This window comes from Numenius arquata, chromosome 18, assembly GCF_964106895.1.
Source record: "Numenius arquata chromosome 18, bNumArq3.hap1.1, whole genome shotgun sequence".
Taxonomy (NCBI): domain Eukaryota; kingdom Metazoa; phylum Chordata; class Aves; order Charadriiformes; family Scolopacidae; genus Numenius; species Numenius arquata.
In genome coordinates this window covers 9,624,661-9,641,941 of record NC_133593.1, presented here as the reverse complement: position 1 = coordinate 9,641,941, position 17,281 = coordinate 9,624,661, and the positions used below count along the sequence as shown (strand labels likewise).

General features: G+C 39.1%; 1 protein-coding gene across 1 annotated transcript in view; it reads right to left on the bottom strand.

The window, feature by feature from the left end:
- Positions 1 to 17,281, bottom strand: part of MED13 (mediator complex subunit 13) — a 54,845-nt gene that overhangs the window by 18,630 nt on the left and 18,934 nt on the right. Inside the window, exons 4-9 of the mRNA XM_074160459.1 lie at positions 9,634 to 9,779; positions 8,416 to 8,613; positions 7,303 to 7,497; positions 6,284 to 6,446; positions 5,158 to 5,268; positions 2,465 to 3,148 (exon numbers count right to left, since the gene is read on the bottom strand). Of these exons, the coding sequence (XP_074016560.1) occupies positions 2,465 to 3,148; positions 5,158 to 5,268; positions 6,284 to 6,446; positions 7,303 to 7,497; positions 8,416 to 8,613; positions 9,634 to 9,779 (1,497 nt within the window). The remainder of the gene's footprint in view (positions 1 to 2,464; positions 3,149 to 5,157; positions 5,269 to 6,283; positions 6,447 to 7,302; positions 7,498 to 8,415; positions 8,614 to 9,633; positions 9,780 to 17,281) is intronic.

Genomic DNA, 17,281 nt, shown 5'->3' with positions numbered 1-17,281 from the left:
GTCATTTATTATAAAGTACAAATGCATTAAACTATCTATATCCACTAAAGAAACTCACCAGGTTAAAAAATTACTCATTCCTGTTCCCCATCCATGTCCAAACATCAGAAAGGAGTTATTATACCTGAATTTTCCATATTTTAAGAATCTAATTCCTGAACGTTTAATTCATTTAAACGTAGAAGTTTGCCAACCCTCCCGATACCCGGCTGCGGCTGACACTACACACAGACCAACACTGTTGTACACAAAGCCTGGCTTTCCAAAAAGCCCAAGCAATAACCACTACTGAAGCACACAACCGCCACTATGTTTACTTGTCATTTCTATCACATATCAATACAAACAAAGCTCGCAACACACTAATATCTAACTTACTGATGAGAATAATAAAAACACATTTGCTTTTGTCAGCATTTTTCTTCTCTTCACATCCTCAGCCAAAAATGGAGTTGGTAAACATGCAGAAACTAAGTTTTTGTGTCAGAATTATTAGTTTCACGGATATAACATTGCACCAGCAAAAAGAGACATTGGCAAGTAGAAAACTGTGTTATGATTATTGGCTGTACACATGCCCCTCTACCTTCTGCCCCTGAACAAACCACATTTGATGTATCCCGGTCTACAAAAGGCACCCCGTGCGGAAGGTATTCCTTCAAACAAGACAAGTATTTCAGGAGTGTCAGACTAATGTAGATATACAATTTCTTCTTGCTGCAAGACCCTCTTCCTCCCCAACAGCAAGAGAATAACCAGGGAGAAGCATTTTCACAAGTCTCACCCGTGAAATCTAAGAGGGACATTGCAAGGATGAAGATTACAGAGGATACTTCAAGTCCAAACACAGGTTCCAACACCTCTATTCTTTCCCTTCTCAAGCCTCTATCCAACAGGAAATGCAGTCCCAGGAAAAACTACTGTGTCTCACAATTAGTAGGGCTTTTGACAGCCTAGATGCAGACACTGATCTGGAGGTTAGATTAAGACAGGCTTATATTTCTCCTCTGGGAGACCAGAAGGAAAGAAAAGCACGACACAGAACAATTCTAAGAGTTCAACCTTGAAATTCTGCACACAAAAAAGCACAGTGATTCCTCAGAGTCCTCCTTGCTGCCTTTTACATCCCTGTCAACTCTGTGGGATGAGAAAGGAGACAAAGAGTCTTACTTTGTCAAAAGACTTTCTAGAAACAAGCTTTCCAAAGAAACACCTCGCAGCTAATACCACTGTCAAATCCATCCACGCTGGTCCATCCCCATTCAACACAATCTTGGTTTAGGCACGACCACCAGAGCAGGACTGTCCCCCAATGGCTTTGTGCCAAGCACCATTGGCTTTTATGTCTGGAGTAGCACTCAATAGAGTTGAGAATTTCCTCTTTTCTAAATCCTGCAAAAATTACCATCAGGGAAAAAAAAAAAAAAAAAAAGATAGGAATGACTTTCTAGGACTAAGGAATTAAATACCAGGAAAAATACGTAGCAAAAGCAAACTCTTTCCAGTATTTTTAACCACCACAGAGGAAGAGATGTTAATGGGCAAAAAAAAAAAAAAAGCACTAAAAATCCTATAAATGCACATCTTGAAATAGTTGAGACATGCACTAGCTAATGTAAACGCTTAAACAGTGAACACAAAAGATACGGCTAAGAAAACATGTCTGAGAACAGAGCAGCAGCTACAGCATATTTACTTCTTCTCACAGCTTTCCTACGCAGCAAAGTCAACGCGACTGCCATCAGTGGCTTTCCACTGCCAGCAACCAAACACAAAATCAACATCCAATTTCAGCCTTGTGAGTAGCTGCTACAACTCTTCTACCACAAATTAAATACACTAACTCCTTAAAACAGCAGCAGAGCAGAAAATTTTAAAACCTGGTGCTACATAACATTAGCTTTCAGAAATAAATTCTATTTATTCAACAAAAAAAAATTTAAATAACTACGGACAACACATACTTTATTTCAAGACAATATTAGCTTACGTTAAAAGAAAATAAATACGTGTTCTCAAATACATCTGTAGCTCAAAGGCTGAGGTTCTAACAAGGACCTTCAAACAATGAACCAAGCGAGTATTAAAATAAAGTTTTGGGGTGGTTTTTTGGGAGGGGCACACTCTGGACACAGCCACACAGGACAGGACACTAAGTCCCAAATAGGCATAATTTGGCAACAGATTAATTTTACAGCAGAAAAAAGAACTTCATTCCATCTGCTAAATAGAGTTCTAATGAGAAAAAGCTGGAAAGTCTCACTACGTATTTGACTGTGCCTCGTGCTCACATTTCACAAGTATTTTCTTCTTGGACAGCAGACAGTTACACACTCAGCGTTTCCGCTCGAGATGATGAGAACACCACTATGCTTTAGTGACAAGGTTGCTTATAACGAGAAACTACTTTCTTTCAGTTTCCTCACTTTCTCACATAATACTGTAGAAATTAAGTACTACTTACTCTGTAACTGATGTCACGTTTTCCTGTCCAGCAGGTATTACTGGATCGTCTCTCAACTTATCATTTGGAAGCTGGGGTGGTAAGAATTCCACATCCTTTTTCTTTGGAACTTTATAATACTTCCAAGTAGTATCAGCTTCGTCTTCCTCCAAATTCACTGCGGTACCAACATACATCGTAGGCTCTATAACTTCAGGAAATGGAGCTGGAAAAGGCTGAGACAAGCCATCGAGTCTGTCTTCCATTGTTTTTGTGGGAACCAAGGGGTCTGGTGTTGGCATCTGGTAGAAATGTTGACTCTGAGGAGTAGAAGGAGCTTTAGCTACTCCTTCGTCAACTACATCACAGGGGTGAGGACTAAGTGGTGGCGGCTGAGGTGAATTTGCCATTTCAGCATTATGCATCTGCGGAGTCTTTGCTACATCATTAGTTCGGATATTTGAAAATCTCACTTGACTGTCTGGTGCAGTCATCACAAGCCTCTGACTCGCTGAATCCGCCTCCATGGCAACATCATCACTGATGGATACGCGATGATGAAAAGGAGTCAAAGGGCGTTTCTGTGGCTTATCCCCTTTGTCTTGCTTCTCATTTGTCTTGTGCTTTGGAGCTGCTTGCTGTTGTTGGCCCACAGGTGGTGCCTGCCCCTGTTGACCTGAATTTCTTGGTTTGAGATTTTTGTGCCTGCGGAATTAATATGGGGGAAAATACTTCACATTAATCTTTCAAATATGTCTATCATGTTCTTTTTCACTAGATAAGAACCCACTTCTAAGCCATTAAACAGCCAATTATAGAAGCTTGAAACTGATACCATTCTGAAGTGAAGCTGCCTCTTTCTGACCGTAACTTAATTTGAATGACTTGAGCAGCATTGCAAGATTTTAGAATACCATTAAAAAAACTGGAAAAGCTGTCCTATGAGCCAAACACACACATCATCCTCAGAACTGAAGACAGTATTTTATAACTGCTTTTCACAGAAATAGATAGTCACATGAACACGTTGTCACTTTTAACTTCTGCCAACACTGATGACTCAGTAGAACAACATATGAATTAGTGAATGACTTCTTGAATTCAAGCATCTGCACCAACCAGTGGTGCTGTCCAGGTCTCTCTGGGTTACGGAGTGGAAAATTAAGATCAAGAATCTAGAAGCCAAGTTCAATCCTACAAAAAGCTATTATTTCGACACTTTTGTAGCTTTTTACCTACAAATTTAGCACCTGTGGAAAAAAGAAGAACCTCAGTGTCTTGACTGCATTAATACAGTTAGTTTTTCCCAGTATAAATGCACTCGGAGCTTAAACATTTTATCCTGAAGTTCGAGATGACAACTTTCTAGATCATCTGACAGAATGAAAGACACGAAATACCAAAGTCTAGAATGAAATGTTTATGTTTAAGCTACTGAACTGCATGTACATCCTTAGTGCCTGGGTATTCTTTGCCACTCTTCCATTAGGAAAGCTAAGCAGCATGTAACTTGTATTAAAAAAAAAAAAAAAAAAAGGGATTAGGCAGGAATAAAATGCAAGAGATATCAAAATTTATTTTTACTTTAAACTCTCATACATATACACTTTTTCACTGCTTAGAATTCAAAAAAACGGAGAAAAATAAGGGTGTTTAAGTCTTTGCAATTTCTCTTTAGGCAACTGTACATTTCTAATACACACCTCACAGTTAATTGACTGTTTTCTCTTAACTAGTGCTATCATATCTAAATTCTCCTTTAACAGAATATTTAATCCTCCTCCATCTCCCAGATGTTCTCAAGACACAAGTATTGCTACAGAGCTTAAACCAACCATTTCAATAAAGGAGGAAAAAATGCCTTTCAAAATGCTACATCCTCCAGATATTCTTTTTTTTTTTTTAAGATTCCAATATTCATTGCAAGGTAATCTGTGAAACATTTAAATCAGCGTTTAGACCTTTGCAATGCTTCAGTCACTTAAAGATCAGTATTCTGCCATAAGTACAAAAATTGAAATTAATATTTCCATTTACTTTAAACACCTGTATTAACAGGCTGTGTCTTTGCACAGTTTCAAAACAAAAGTCGTAACAAAAACCAGAAGTTAAATTCAGTCCTTCCCCCTTTTGATCCTTTTTTTCTCCCCAGCTAATATAAAAAACATATACTGGCCATCAACTCACAGCAAAGCAGTTTCATATACAACCACCCATGGAACACCTTATTTCCCCAAAAGCAAAGCGGGCTTGGGTTTTGCTTTTTTTATATTCATCAAGACACAATGCTACAATCGTCTTGCTGTAATTTAACAGCTTTCTCCCTTAAAGGCTAATGCCACAGCCCTCTAGAAAAGGTTCTTAATTCCTAAATAAATAGGCATTCCCTTTCCACTGCAGCCTGAGAAGGTTGCCCATGAGATAGGCCTGTATATGGGTAGAAACTGAGGAATCCCACCTCAAGACTCAGAAATTGTCACTGAGCTGCGGGTAGATCCACTCAGATGATCCACTTGAATAAAACTCTGCATTACCTTATTGGGCAGAGTTACAAGACCTACAATGACGTTTAGGATATGAGATACAAATTTTGTTACAGCTTTCCTACAAGCAGCTATCGCTTAATTACTCCTAAAGGAGTCATCACAAGCCCTCTCCTGAGCACTTCAATCTCAGTGTACATTGTTGGACTGCGGGTTTGCCAAGTACTCTACCTTGAACAATTGCAATTTGTCCTCTGCGTGGCTTCAACAAAATCCCAGGATGCTACCTTGTCAGCTGTCTCTTCATCACACAAGCCATTTGATGTAGCAGAATACTTCCTCCTATGATTCAATATCGGGAGAGTTATTTGGGATCAATAGATGTTCTTTCCTTATCTCCTGTCAAACCTCAAAAGCAATTTTGTGACACAGGATTCAGCAAAGAAATGATAAATAGCCTTTTACTAACATACTAAACACACTACTAGTCAGGAACAAATTAACTTCTTTAAAATGTTTTATTACTAAGAGTAAAGCTCCTTCTACCAGTGGTCACAGCATCTTTAACGGAGCGTCTTTCTACAATGAACACACAAGATATCACAGGCGCATAACCCCATGCACCAGTACAGGTTGAGGGCTGACTTGCTGGAGAGCAGCTCTGAGGAGAAAGACCTAGGAGTCCTGGTGGACAACAGGATGACCATGAGCCAACAATGTGCCCTTGTGGCCCAGAAGGCCAATGGCATCCTGGGGTGCATCAGGAAGAGTGTGACCAGCAGGTGGAGGGAGGTCATCCTCCCCCTCTGCTCTGCCCTGGTGAGGCCCCATCTGGAGCACTGTGTCCAGTTCTGGGCTCCCCAGTTCAAGACCGGCAACTGCTGGAGAGGGTACAGCAGAGGGCTACAACGGTGATTAGGGGCCTGGAGCATCTCCCTTATGAGGAAAGGCTGAGGGACTTGGGTCTTTTTAGTCTGGAGAAGAGAAGGGTGAGGGGGGATCTGACCAATGCTTATAAATACTTAAAGGGAGGGTGTCAAGAGGACGGGGCCGGTCTTTTTTCAGTGGTGCTCAGTGATAGGACAAGAGGAAATGGGCACAAACTTGAATATAAGAAGTTCCACCTAAACATGAGGAACTTCTTTCCTGTGAGGGTGGCAGAGCCCTGGAACAGGCTGCCCAGAGAGGTGGTGGAGTCTCCTTCTCTGGAGACGTTCAAAACCCACCTGGACAAGTTCCTGTGCAACCTGCTTTAGGTGGACCTGCTTTGGCAGGGGGGTTGGAGGAGATGATCTCCAGAGGTCTCTTCCAACCCCGTGTGATTCTGTGTTTTCAGCTTCACAAAATGAGTACGTACTTGTTCTGTGCTCTGTTCATGTTGCATTCTTGCCAAACTCTGTCCACCACTTGATTGGCGAGTTTTCTAGGTATTTTACCACCATGATGGCTAGTACTGTCAGAGATAAATCCATCAGAGACTGAAGAAAACTTCACCCATTTCTGGGCAGATTGAGCATCAACTGAAAAGCAGCACCAGAGGAAACAGTTTTAGGCAATGAAGTGATTCACTCACAACCACTATTACTGCAATTCAACCACAACAGGAACATCCCAGGAAGAAAAGTATCATCTTAACTCAGTATCAGGAAATAAAAGCAGATAGAAAATTTAGGTATAGTAGCTGATCACAACAACATGGTTCCCTCTCACAGGAAAAAAAAAAACCAAAACGTATTTTTATGTTATAACTGGGCTGGCTATTCTTTATCTTCCAAGAAATTATTGATCCGCAAAAGAAAATAATATTGCTCATACGTCATGTAAAGCCACCTGAAACTAGCAGTGGGCCTTACCCGCTTTGACTTAAAGCTGTTTACCATAACCACTACTCACACACCGTTCAGAGGGCACACAGCCTCACTTAACTCCCCAAAAATATAAATCCTCCTTGGGCCATGAAAGAGGCTGAACACATCACCTTGCCCACTAATGACTGAGATGCACAATGAGGTTTCTAAAGCTATGCCAGAATGCATACATGTACACAAACACACAAAGAGGGGGAAAAAAATTAACAAAAAAACCCCAAAATAAAACCAAACCAAAAAAACCTCCAAAAACTTGACCATGGAAATTTGAAGTACCGGATCACAACATCAGGTACAAAAGCTGTCCTCATTTCAGCAACTTACAAAAATGTTCACGTGAATTTTGCCCACAGCTGAACAATAAAAATTGGTTTTACTACAAGAGATTTATGACTAAAGAAATGTGATTTTTGGTAACAAGTCAGTAGACCAAGTCTAAATCCTTTCCAAACAGGAGAAGCCATCAAAACAATTCCCCACACACAGAAGCTGATTTTTTTAGTTATACCTGTTTGAACTTCCTCTGGGGATGTCGGTGGGGTCAGAGTTACTGAAGACATGGCAGGATCTCTCGTGGAAGCAGGCACTTGGTGGACACCCAAGCAAGTGGTTGAACAGTGCGATGCCCCCACAGTACTGGGGGCAGGGATGTCTGTCTGAGGAACCAGAACGAAGCACGCCGGGTATACCATCCGCACACCAGCTGGGAAAAGAGCAAGTAGATTTTACAGCTGTGTATCAAAACCTTATATTAAATCATCAACAAATGCATCATTTCACCAGTAACTTAGAAGTTTACCTACCCTTTCTACCTACTAAGGCAGTATTCTTGGACAGAAAGTCTCTGTTGTCACCCTTATCATTACTTTATGATTTGCTTTATACAGAAGATTTGGGTGAATGAATAGAAAAGGCTTTGTACACACAGGCAGACACAGCCCTGCCACCTACATGCTACTACTTGCTTCAGTCATTTTATTTTATAGACAATACTAAGAAATGCTTTTTAGTATCATGTAAAACTGACAATGTTCCCCTCCCCATCATCATCAGGGACTCCAGCCATCACTGCAATCCAACCTTGTAACTCTCATTACAGAGAAATGATTACATTAGTTGGCAAATCAAAGGTCAATAGCCCACAGCAGAGGAACAAACTACTGCGTCCCAGGGGCTTAGGTTTTAGGAACAGCAGCAGATAAACGCAGTCTTGAGTACATTAAGTTCTCCAGAATTGTGGTTTTGAAGACATCCCCGAAAGGCACGTCTGTTCCGTTTGAATTTGCACAGAATCCGAAACAGTACAACATGCTTTTGATGCACCTCAGATGTCAACAGCGATAGTCTAGGGGTTTTTGATTGTCTTTTTTATTATTTTAAAAAATAATCTTCCTTCTAAGGGCACAAAAAAATACACCTCCTACTAATAGGTCTGCAAAACCCACTTCAAGCAGCAACTCATTTTGAATAAGCCTGAGCATTAAACAGAGAAGCAAAAGATCGACAGCAGTTACAAATAGCTGCCAAAACCAAATAAAATAGGGTTATTTTGCATTCAGAATTTTGCAGACCTAACCGGCCAGTTTATTTCAGCAATTAAAAAGATAATCAGAGCACTCACCAACAAGGACTTCAACAGCTGCTAAAGAATCATCCTCCCAGTCCATTTCTTCTTGTTTTTCCTCAGATCCCTCCTTCAAGTTAGATGTGACAGGATAGAATTGTTTCCATTCACCAATAAGCTTTTTTGTCGATGAATCAGAAAGCTTGAATGACTGCCCTGTGAGCGTGCCATTTAATCCGAAGGGACTTAGAATAACTAAAAAGATAAATAAAAGTATATTGGAGACTGTATCTAAACAAAATTCACTCTTCCCCACTGAAAGAGCATTACTGTTATTTCAGCCACACCAAATAAACAACTTACCATCCTAAGTCAGAACGTACCCTAATCACATTTTAAATCACATTATCACAAATTAATCTATTTAAACAGACAACAAGCAAGTTTTCTTCTTGGCTAGCAAGAAGTCGCTAACATACAGATGGGACAAAGAAATACTATCGCAAATTCTGACAGAGTTAAGGTGTTTCCTCATCCTTTCATTCCACTTGGTACAGTTACAACAACGGTGTATACACAGGGAAGCGATCTGTTTCGTGTTTAGTCTTGTCCATATTAGGAAAGCACAGCTGCTGTTAAATTGCATTCAAAAAAAAGCAAGTTTGGACACCGAGCGTTAATAAACAAGGGCAGTGTGTGGTCATGCAGGAGCACCAAATTCTGTAGCCAACACAAGTGTGTCTAGCACAGGGAAAGATCAAAGAGCCCACTAACCAGACTCAGGCCCCAGCACTCCTTTGTCTTCAAGAGCATAGCCTGCATCTGCTGGTGGAACCAAAGGAATTTACAGGCAAGGAAGAGCCAAATGAAAGAGGGGTCGGGGGAGTAAATAGGTTAAGTACATTGAGTCAGAAATGGATTTCTAAAAGAGGAGCTGATGAAGATATGTGGGGGTTATAAAGCATGTTGAAAATGCAAAATATTTAAGTCACCAATAGGACAGTACTTGGAAATCAAGTTTATTGTGTCATGAAGACAAATTATTTGGGTACATGCCAAGAGAGGAGTATGGAAATCCTCCACCTGCAGAAGAGCTGAGACACACCAGCTGGCTTCTGATTATGTCAAGACAGGGGACATTTGGGGAGAACACGTCATCAATACAAAACAGATAAAGCCTCTGCTCCCACTTCCACCCTTTGCCAGAAGTCCTCGTTCTGAGCAACTCAAAGGATGGATTTATTTTAACGCTTGCTACGGATTGGCAAAACCTACCTTGAAAAGGGCTGTTGGACTGCTGGGCCAGAGTGAGGTGTTCTTCGCTGAGCAGGTACACGGGCTGGTGCTGGCTGATTTCCACGCTGGTGCAAACATTGCTGTCTCCGTGTAAGAAGAAGGTGAATGAGCAGGACAAGTGCTCGCTGGGGAAAGAAAAAACAAAATCCTAAGTATATAACTTAAAAATAAGTTGATGGCTTTCTCACTAGTTTGAAGGTATTTCCTCCCAAAATATTCATTAATGAAGCATTCAAAAAATCCCTTCTATTTTAAATAGCAGCATTAAAAACATGTTCCCTTAAGCATTTACAAAGTATTCCAGCATTAGAAACAAAAATCAAAGATCAATCAATCAGAAAACTACAGACACTAAGTTTTCAATCGCTTTAGGCTAATGTTTTATATTTTGAAATATGGATGAAATTTAAAGCACAATTTTTTGCAAGACACAGAAAACTATAACTTAATACTTGTATACCTCATATATTTCTTTTAAATCTATTAAGATTAATATATGTTCAGAAATATTTTTATTAGGTTATATCTAGGTTCTCCTGTCCCAGATCTACTAAGCAGAATTTATATTTTAAGATTTATATTAAATATTAGCCAACAAGTCCCTTATTTAAAAGCAGGAAGAAAGGCAACAGCTTTGAGAAGCACGTTTGGGTTGATTGAATCTTATCTTCATACTCCTGAAGCCAATAAAGTAACTAAAAATGAAATCACACACCTACACACGGAAGGGAAGCTACAATCAATTTAAAAAACCCCAAAGCTTAAGTCATTGTTAATTAAAGTCATTAAAACAAGTATCAATGTTTAATATCAGATGCTTCACTAATAGCTTCTCTCAGTCCAGAGTTTTAGAAAAAAAAACCAGACCAAAACCAAACCCAGTCCTGTATGGCAAAAAAACACCTCAACAATAAACGTCTCCTTCATATAACTCTGAATTAAATGCTCTTTTCACAGTGCTGTACATAGTTACTAGTTTGCAACTCCACAAAAATCTTCTACCTCCCAAGATCATGCTTCAGAGATTTCCCAATTTTTGTAGCTCTGCTAGCTGTTGTTTTGTCACAAAAATATAGTTGTATATTTGCAGGAGTTTATCTATCAAAATATTTTATGTGGCACCCAAATCAATTCAGTGGTTTACGTGAAATATATTTTACCAATTTTAATTAAAGAGCAGGAAGGCAAAAGCAGATCCCTGCCAGGACGCCACAGCAGCATTACATCTTCACACCCAGTTCCATCTGAAATAACTTTTTTTTTTTCCTTTTCTTTTTAAAGAAGTCCTACAGGCACAGCAATTTTCAGTTGTATTAGCTACAAGTTATCTCAAGTGTCTGCCAGACTAATACACTCCCATAGGAAGAGAACAGATCTTTAAAAGCAAGAAGATGCTATTCTCCTTGGATATTAAATTAGGTCCACCATCTTAGTAATACAAGAATGAAAGTCAAGGAGAGCTTTCAAAGTACTTCGTAAACTACTGAACGGAAAATAAATCCTTCTCCATAAGGAGGGCAGCATCAAGCACCTCCTCAGTCTCAGGAAAAAAAAAAAAAAAGAAATTAATTTAGTCTGTTTCTCTCAACTTGTTTAAGTCAGTCAAACCAGCAACGTTATCAAAACGCAGCCTCCACAGGTACCATTACTGGACACATCTTTAGTGTCATTTCCATGATATTTCTTCCCTCCACCAGCAGTAGATGGTGGCACAGTAAACACTTAGGGAAAAAAAAGGTTTCTGGAATTGGTAGAGTCTGTTCTATGAAAACAGAGATAAACAGGTTCACTGACTCACACCCCTAAGACTCAAAGAGCAGCCACCAGGGTAGTCACCACAACGAGGAGGAAGGTGGCCAGTGTTCAATACAGGGCTTTGCCTACCAGCAGAGCTCAAATTAGGGACGTAAAACACTTCAAGGATGAGAGAACCCACAAACCGTTCAAGGAGGAAGAGGAAACGCAGTACATTTTTTATTACAGTAACTTAAAGCTGGCCATGAAGTGAACGCAATGAGGAACTGCTCTAAGGGACTGAGGGGTAATGGTTTTCAAGTCCACGGTGGGATGCAGATCTGCTGTTCAATTGAGGTTTAGGAACAAAAAAAGCCAGGATTCAGACATCCGAGTGTATTATCACTATTCATTGACAACTACACTGTACAACTGCCTCAGGAATCCAGCTCTAGGCAGAAGGCTCCCTGCAGAAATAACCTACTGCTCAGGAATCCCAGTAACGCCAGTTTCCAAAAGGCAGCGATGATGGAGCCAAGCATCTTGTTGACAATTTCAAGTTCAAGTGAAGTCACACAATCAGCAAACACCACTAAATTCCTATATGGAAATCTGATTAAACTTTAATCCTCATGCAAATAGTTGAAGACTGATTTCCAAATTGAATCTTATTTTAAAATCGTATTGGATGGTTTAAGGTGAAAGAGTGAATAATTCTCGGTTCCCAGCAACAGATAACAATTTAGAACCTTGGTATAAGTGAGGCAAAGTTTAAAAATAAAGGCACATATTCTTTAAATACACTTTAAACGCAATTAAGCTATGTCTCTTGTAAACACCACATTATTACACAGACAAAGGGCAGACAATTGTAGCATAATCTGATGGAATTCAAATAAACCAAGAGAGAAGCATCAGCATGATAACAGCAGCATTTCAACTCATTACACGGCAAAACTAGCCCTAAAAAGCAGCAAGGAAAATTCAAGGTCATCATGAAAAAGCCAAATCCCAAAAAACCAAAACCAAACAAAAAAAAAAACCCCAAATCAGAACTCTTTTCTCCCTCCACTCAGCAGGGGAGAAGTTTCCAACAAAATAATAAAAGTAAGAGCTGTTGTCACTGCCATCATTGCCCCAGCTCTGGCACACAGGCACGGCAGGGAGAGCGGATCTGCTATGGGACGATTCAGTTGAGAAAATCTAAACACTCTAAAATTTTCACTAATTCTGGTTAGAAATTGAAGTGTTAAACAGCAGAGCGATGCACACCACCTCGTGGTTTTGTTTCAGCACTTTTAGAGGTGCAGCGGAGTCATTTTATTGACATAGGAGAATATTGTTTCATAGTAGAAATACGTAGTAAAACCAGCGCTGTCCTTAAACTCCAGCGAAGGGGAAGAGGTTTCCCCATGGCACACGCAGCATCTCCTGAAAACATCTTTACACTGAACGTTAACATGAAAGGCAAAACTAACTCTTTATGGACTCAAATACAGCAGTAAATTTCTTCCCAGCTAGTCATGTTCAGAAAATGTTTCTTCACATTCAATTTCTGTTAGGTTACAAGGCTTTAGGAAGTTCCAATGCATGTGAAATAATCACATGAAATGCAATGAAGAAAAAAAAAAAAAAAAAAAAAAATCAAAACCATACCAAAGCTCTTTGCAGGGGAGTGGAGAAAAGGAGGAAGGAAAGCAGAGAACCAGAGCTATAAGTTACTGGACGCCCCCACATACACCATTTTATAGACTTTGCAAGAACCTCTCTAATCACACCTGCTTTTTATTATTATTTTTAAAATTAATATATTTGTACATTCTCCAATTCCTTAAGTTTCCAGAGACTGGCTGCTAGTACACAGTGCTGCCTCAAGCTTCAGTTTAGAAGGAATCTTCTCAAACCTTACCATAACTTATTTTTTAAAAAAATTTAAAAAATTAAAATCTGTCTCTCTATATAGAGCTCTATCTCCACCATTTCTGTAAGACTTTCTCTCCTATTACCAATAATTCACCTCACAGCCAAAAATTTACCACTTTGGGGTGAATAAGCAAATTACCTTTACAATTCAGTTAAGGACACAATAACAGAAAGCAAGGTGGTGGTTTCCTGCCTGCTAACACAGAGCCCATCTATGCTTTTATTTGCAGACATATTGTTATCTCGTGATTTTCTCAGCTATTTAATTTCTGCAGAGCATCTCCTGACTGAAATATTTAAAAAAAAAAAAAAAAAACCTGTACCTCAACGCTCAGAACTGTTGTCCTGCGTGAAGAGAGAATCAGAGAAGTCCTTGCAGATACAGCAAAAACATAATAGCTCCTCTTAAAGCCAGTATTGATATCCCCTCTTTTGGTTTTAGGGGTTTTTTTGTACTTTTACAATTATGGTCAGGTATTGTTGCACGTGCATACGTAAGACATAAGAGCAGAGGACAGAATTTTAATAGAAAATTCTGAAAACAAAATCCCAGTTCTACCAAAAATCTCATTTTCTTGCCTGACCCTGAATATGAAGTTACTCCATTAATATTTCTAATTAACTTAATTTCATTAAAGTCCTAAACACAGAACTTAAAAATCAATAATCCCATTTCCAACTGATCTCTGAATTCAGATGTGGTGAAGTGTCATCAGAATGAGCATTCTTTATGAATTTTGATCTGAACACACCAGAATTCCATCAGAATGAGTTCCAATAAAGAAAGCAACTTTAAAAATAAAAACAAAGAGAGACAGACTGTTTGGAAGTAACGTTATTTTAAGCAACTTTCAGTCCCTGCCTACGGTCCATTAAAATGCATTTGTATAAAACATTTTTGATTCCTCCATGCTCCCACTTCACTCTAATCATACAAAACAGATGTTTTTGTTTCAGAGACAAAGGATTATGATTCCATGTGAAAAGAAACAGAAACTGATATGGACAATTTCAATACAATTTCTACTTCTGCCTTTGTAAGAAAAACTGAAGGGTAAGAGGGGAAAGCATGTGAAAATTTACATATACATGAGGTTTCTACATCTCCATTAGCAAATCTCGAAATACCTTCTTGATAAAAAGGTAATTAGGTCTGTTTTTTCCTTCACGTTAGTACTTACGTAGAGCTTTATATCTACAAAGTGCTTCACAAACATTAGCTGCATTAGAACCTCACTAATCCACTCTTCACTAGATTGCACACTTCAAATCAGCACCGCGCTACAGCCGCAAGGCAAGGGGACTGCCACAGCACCACCACCGAAGAAGTCTCCAACCAAAAAATCCTATAGCATTTTTAATAGTAAATTCCAAAAAAAAGCATCCAAGTGTTTCAGCTGAAAGAGATAATGGTGGGGTTTGGTTGGGGGTTTTTTGTTTGTTTGTTTATTTGGGGGTTGGGGTTTTTATTGAGTTGGTTTGAGGTTTGTTGTTGTTGTTTTATAATTACCATCTCTTATTTTCCTAGATTGTCTTTGTAAATTATTTCTGAGTTGAACCAAGAATAACTGACCAAGTCAAAGCACCGCTAACCCTAGCAAAATATTTACCATATCCTTATAAACTATATACTTTCTACTGCCATTTCCTAGATAAGGAAAGCAGACAGTGCAAAGTCAAATTACTGTCCCAGAACTAATGGCTGTCACAATTCAGATTGTACCATTTCTCTTTCAACGGGGCAGAACACACCTTGTTTAGGAGCACAAACACATCAACTACAGTTTCAAGTCTCTAATTAATATGCCTCATTATTTCAGACTGTTATAAAACATTTGCCAAAAGTTGGTACATATTGACCAGCACCAAGAATCCTTTAGGGCATTCTGACCAAGAATCAATGTATCAAGAGTGTCTGACAACGATTATAGCAGCAACAACAGACCTGAGAGTTCCCAACTGATGCATCACAGCTGCCCAAATAGAAGCACCTCCACATAGTTACGCTCCACCACAGACTATTTTGGTATGCCACTTAAATAAATTTAAAGTATCAAAGGAGTTCATTTTTGAAAGGTGACAGTAGCCTTCTACAATAAATTTCTGGGCTGGAGAACCCACTTTTACTATAAAATAGGTTCTTTTGGAAATGTAAATGGAAAACAGTTCTAAGGTGACACACACGCACCACCCAAGACCCTTCCTACTCAGTTATTTGTTTGTGGTTTTTTTTCCTTTTTTCCTTTAACCAGGTTGAGAGACAACACTATAGCAACCAGCATAGGGTGGAAAACAAAATATAACTGCCAAAGAATAAGTCTCGAGGAATTACGTACCTGACCATACACTCAACATGCACTGTATCGTCCTCTGTTCCACGATACATTACACCCCGCGCTTTGTTCTTTGTCAGGAACCCTCTGGGGCTTTTCATCACGGAGAAGAAAGAGAGAAGCTGCGGAGCCACTTGAGGCTTCCTGAGCTAACAGAAGAAAAGCAGAAGCGACTCCCTCAAGCCAACCCATCTACCACCTTCTCTTTGTAAACGCTCGTTCAGAATAGTTCTTTATGCCTGTCTACATCTGCCAGGTACAGCCGTAACCCTGCGACGCGCTAACGAAGAGCGGCTTTCTACACTGCCACCTTCAATTCACACCTACACCACTTCAACAGCCACTCTCGTTTATAAACATGGCACCATCCACTTCCATTCACCATCCATAATCCTGAATCACGAAACTCCACAATCTTAATTCAGACCAGAGAGGAAAGGGAAATTAAGTATGCATTTGTTGTAATAAGCAAAATGTAAAATAAGTAAAATACTATATTAATATATACTATATTAATAATATATTGTTATATTAACACCACACCAAAAATAGCTGCCAGGAAAAACGTTTGAGTTTTCTTGATTTAAGAAAGAAAAAGGCAAAAAAACCCGCAAGGCAAATACAAAAATTGTGTCAATTATTCAATACTTTAGGAGCTTTCTTTGGTTTTATTTTACTTATTGGGGGAGGGAGTGTTTTGTTTTTTAAACGCTGGGGGCTGAGGGAAATAGAGGGTAAGAGAAATCAGTTCCTAGTTCTCTAGGAAGAAGACGTTATCGTACAGTTACTACATTGCAGCGCTACCGTCTATGATAAGAGTTTGAATCATCAGTAATCAATTTACAAACATCCTTTTTTGCCGTTGGCTACGTGTTCCCTTATAACATCAGGGATCAGCCCCATCACAAGGTCTGCACTTCACGCAGACACAGTGACATTAATATCCTTAACGTGAAAGCGCGAAGAAATCTAAACAAATGCACGTCTACATTTTCTAGCAAGTTGCATATTCTGTATCTTAACACGAAGTAATACGATCTCCAAACACAGATGCTTCTCTAACTACTGACAAAGAGATGGAACAGCAGACATTTTTCTAAGCATCTCCGAGGAACTCCCCGTGGTCATGAAGGTAAATATAGCAGAAAGCTGATTTTGATGATAACACAAAGCAAAAAAACATAGCTAATAGCAAAGTAGAAAAAAAAAAAACACACAAAACCTTCCAGTTCAAAGCACATCGTTAATGACTACTGTCAAGAGGCTCTCCAAAAATATTTTTCACATAGCTGAGGATGTTTTGATTTTAGTTAAACCTGCAAGTTAATAGTATTTATTTATTCCATAACCAAGTTATGTGCACTAAAACAAATACAAACGTAGCAAGTGACCTGTATTCCAGAATAAGTCATATTCACCCTAAAGACTTTCACATTTTTAAATGAACTTCATTATTAATGAGCTAAGCTTCAGCCCAATAAAAACCAGGTTGAAACAAAAAGCCATTTTTGTACACTACTAAAACTATAGCACACCATCTCACAAAGGAGCAAAGCTGATTTTTTTTCAGAATGCAATCACAAGTTTATATGTATATATACACCCACAGAAGTATGTATTTCTCCAGATACAACAAT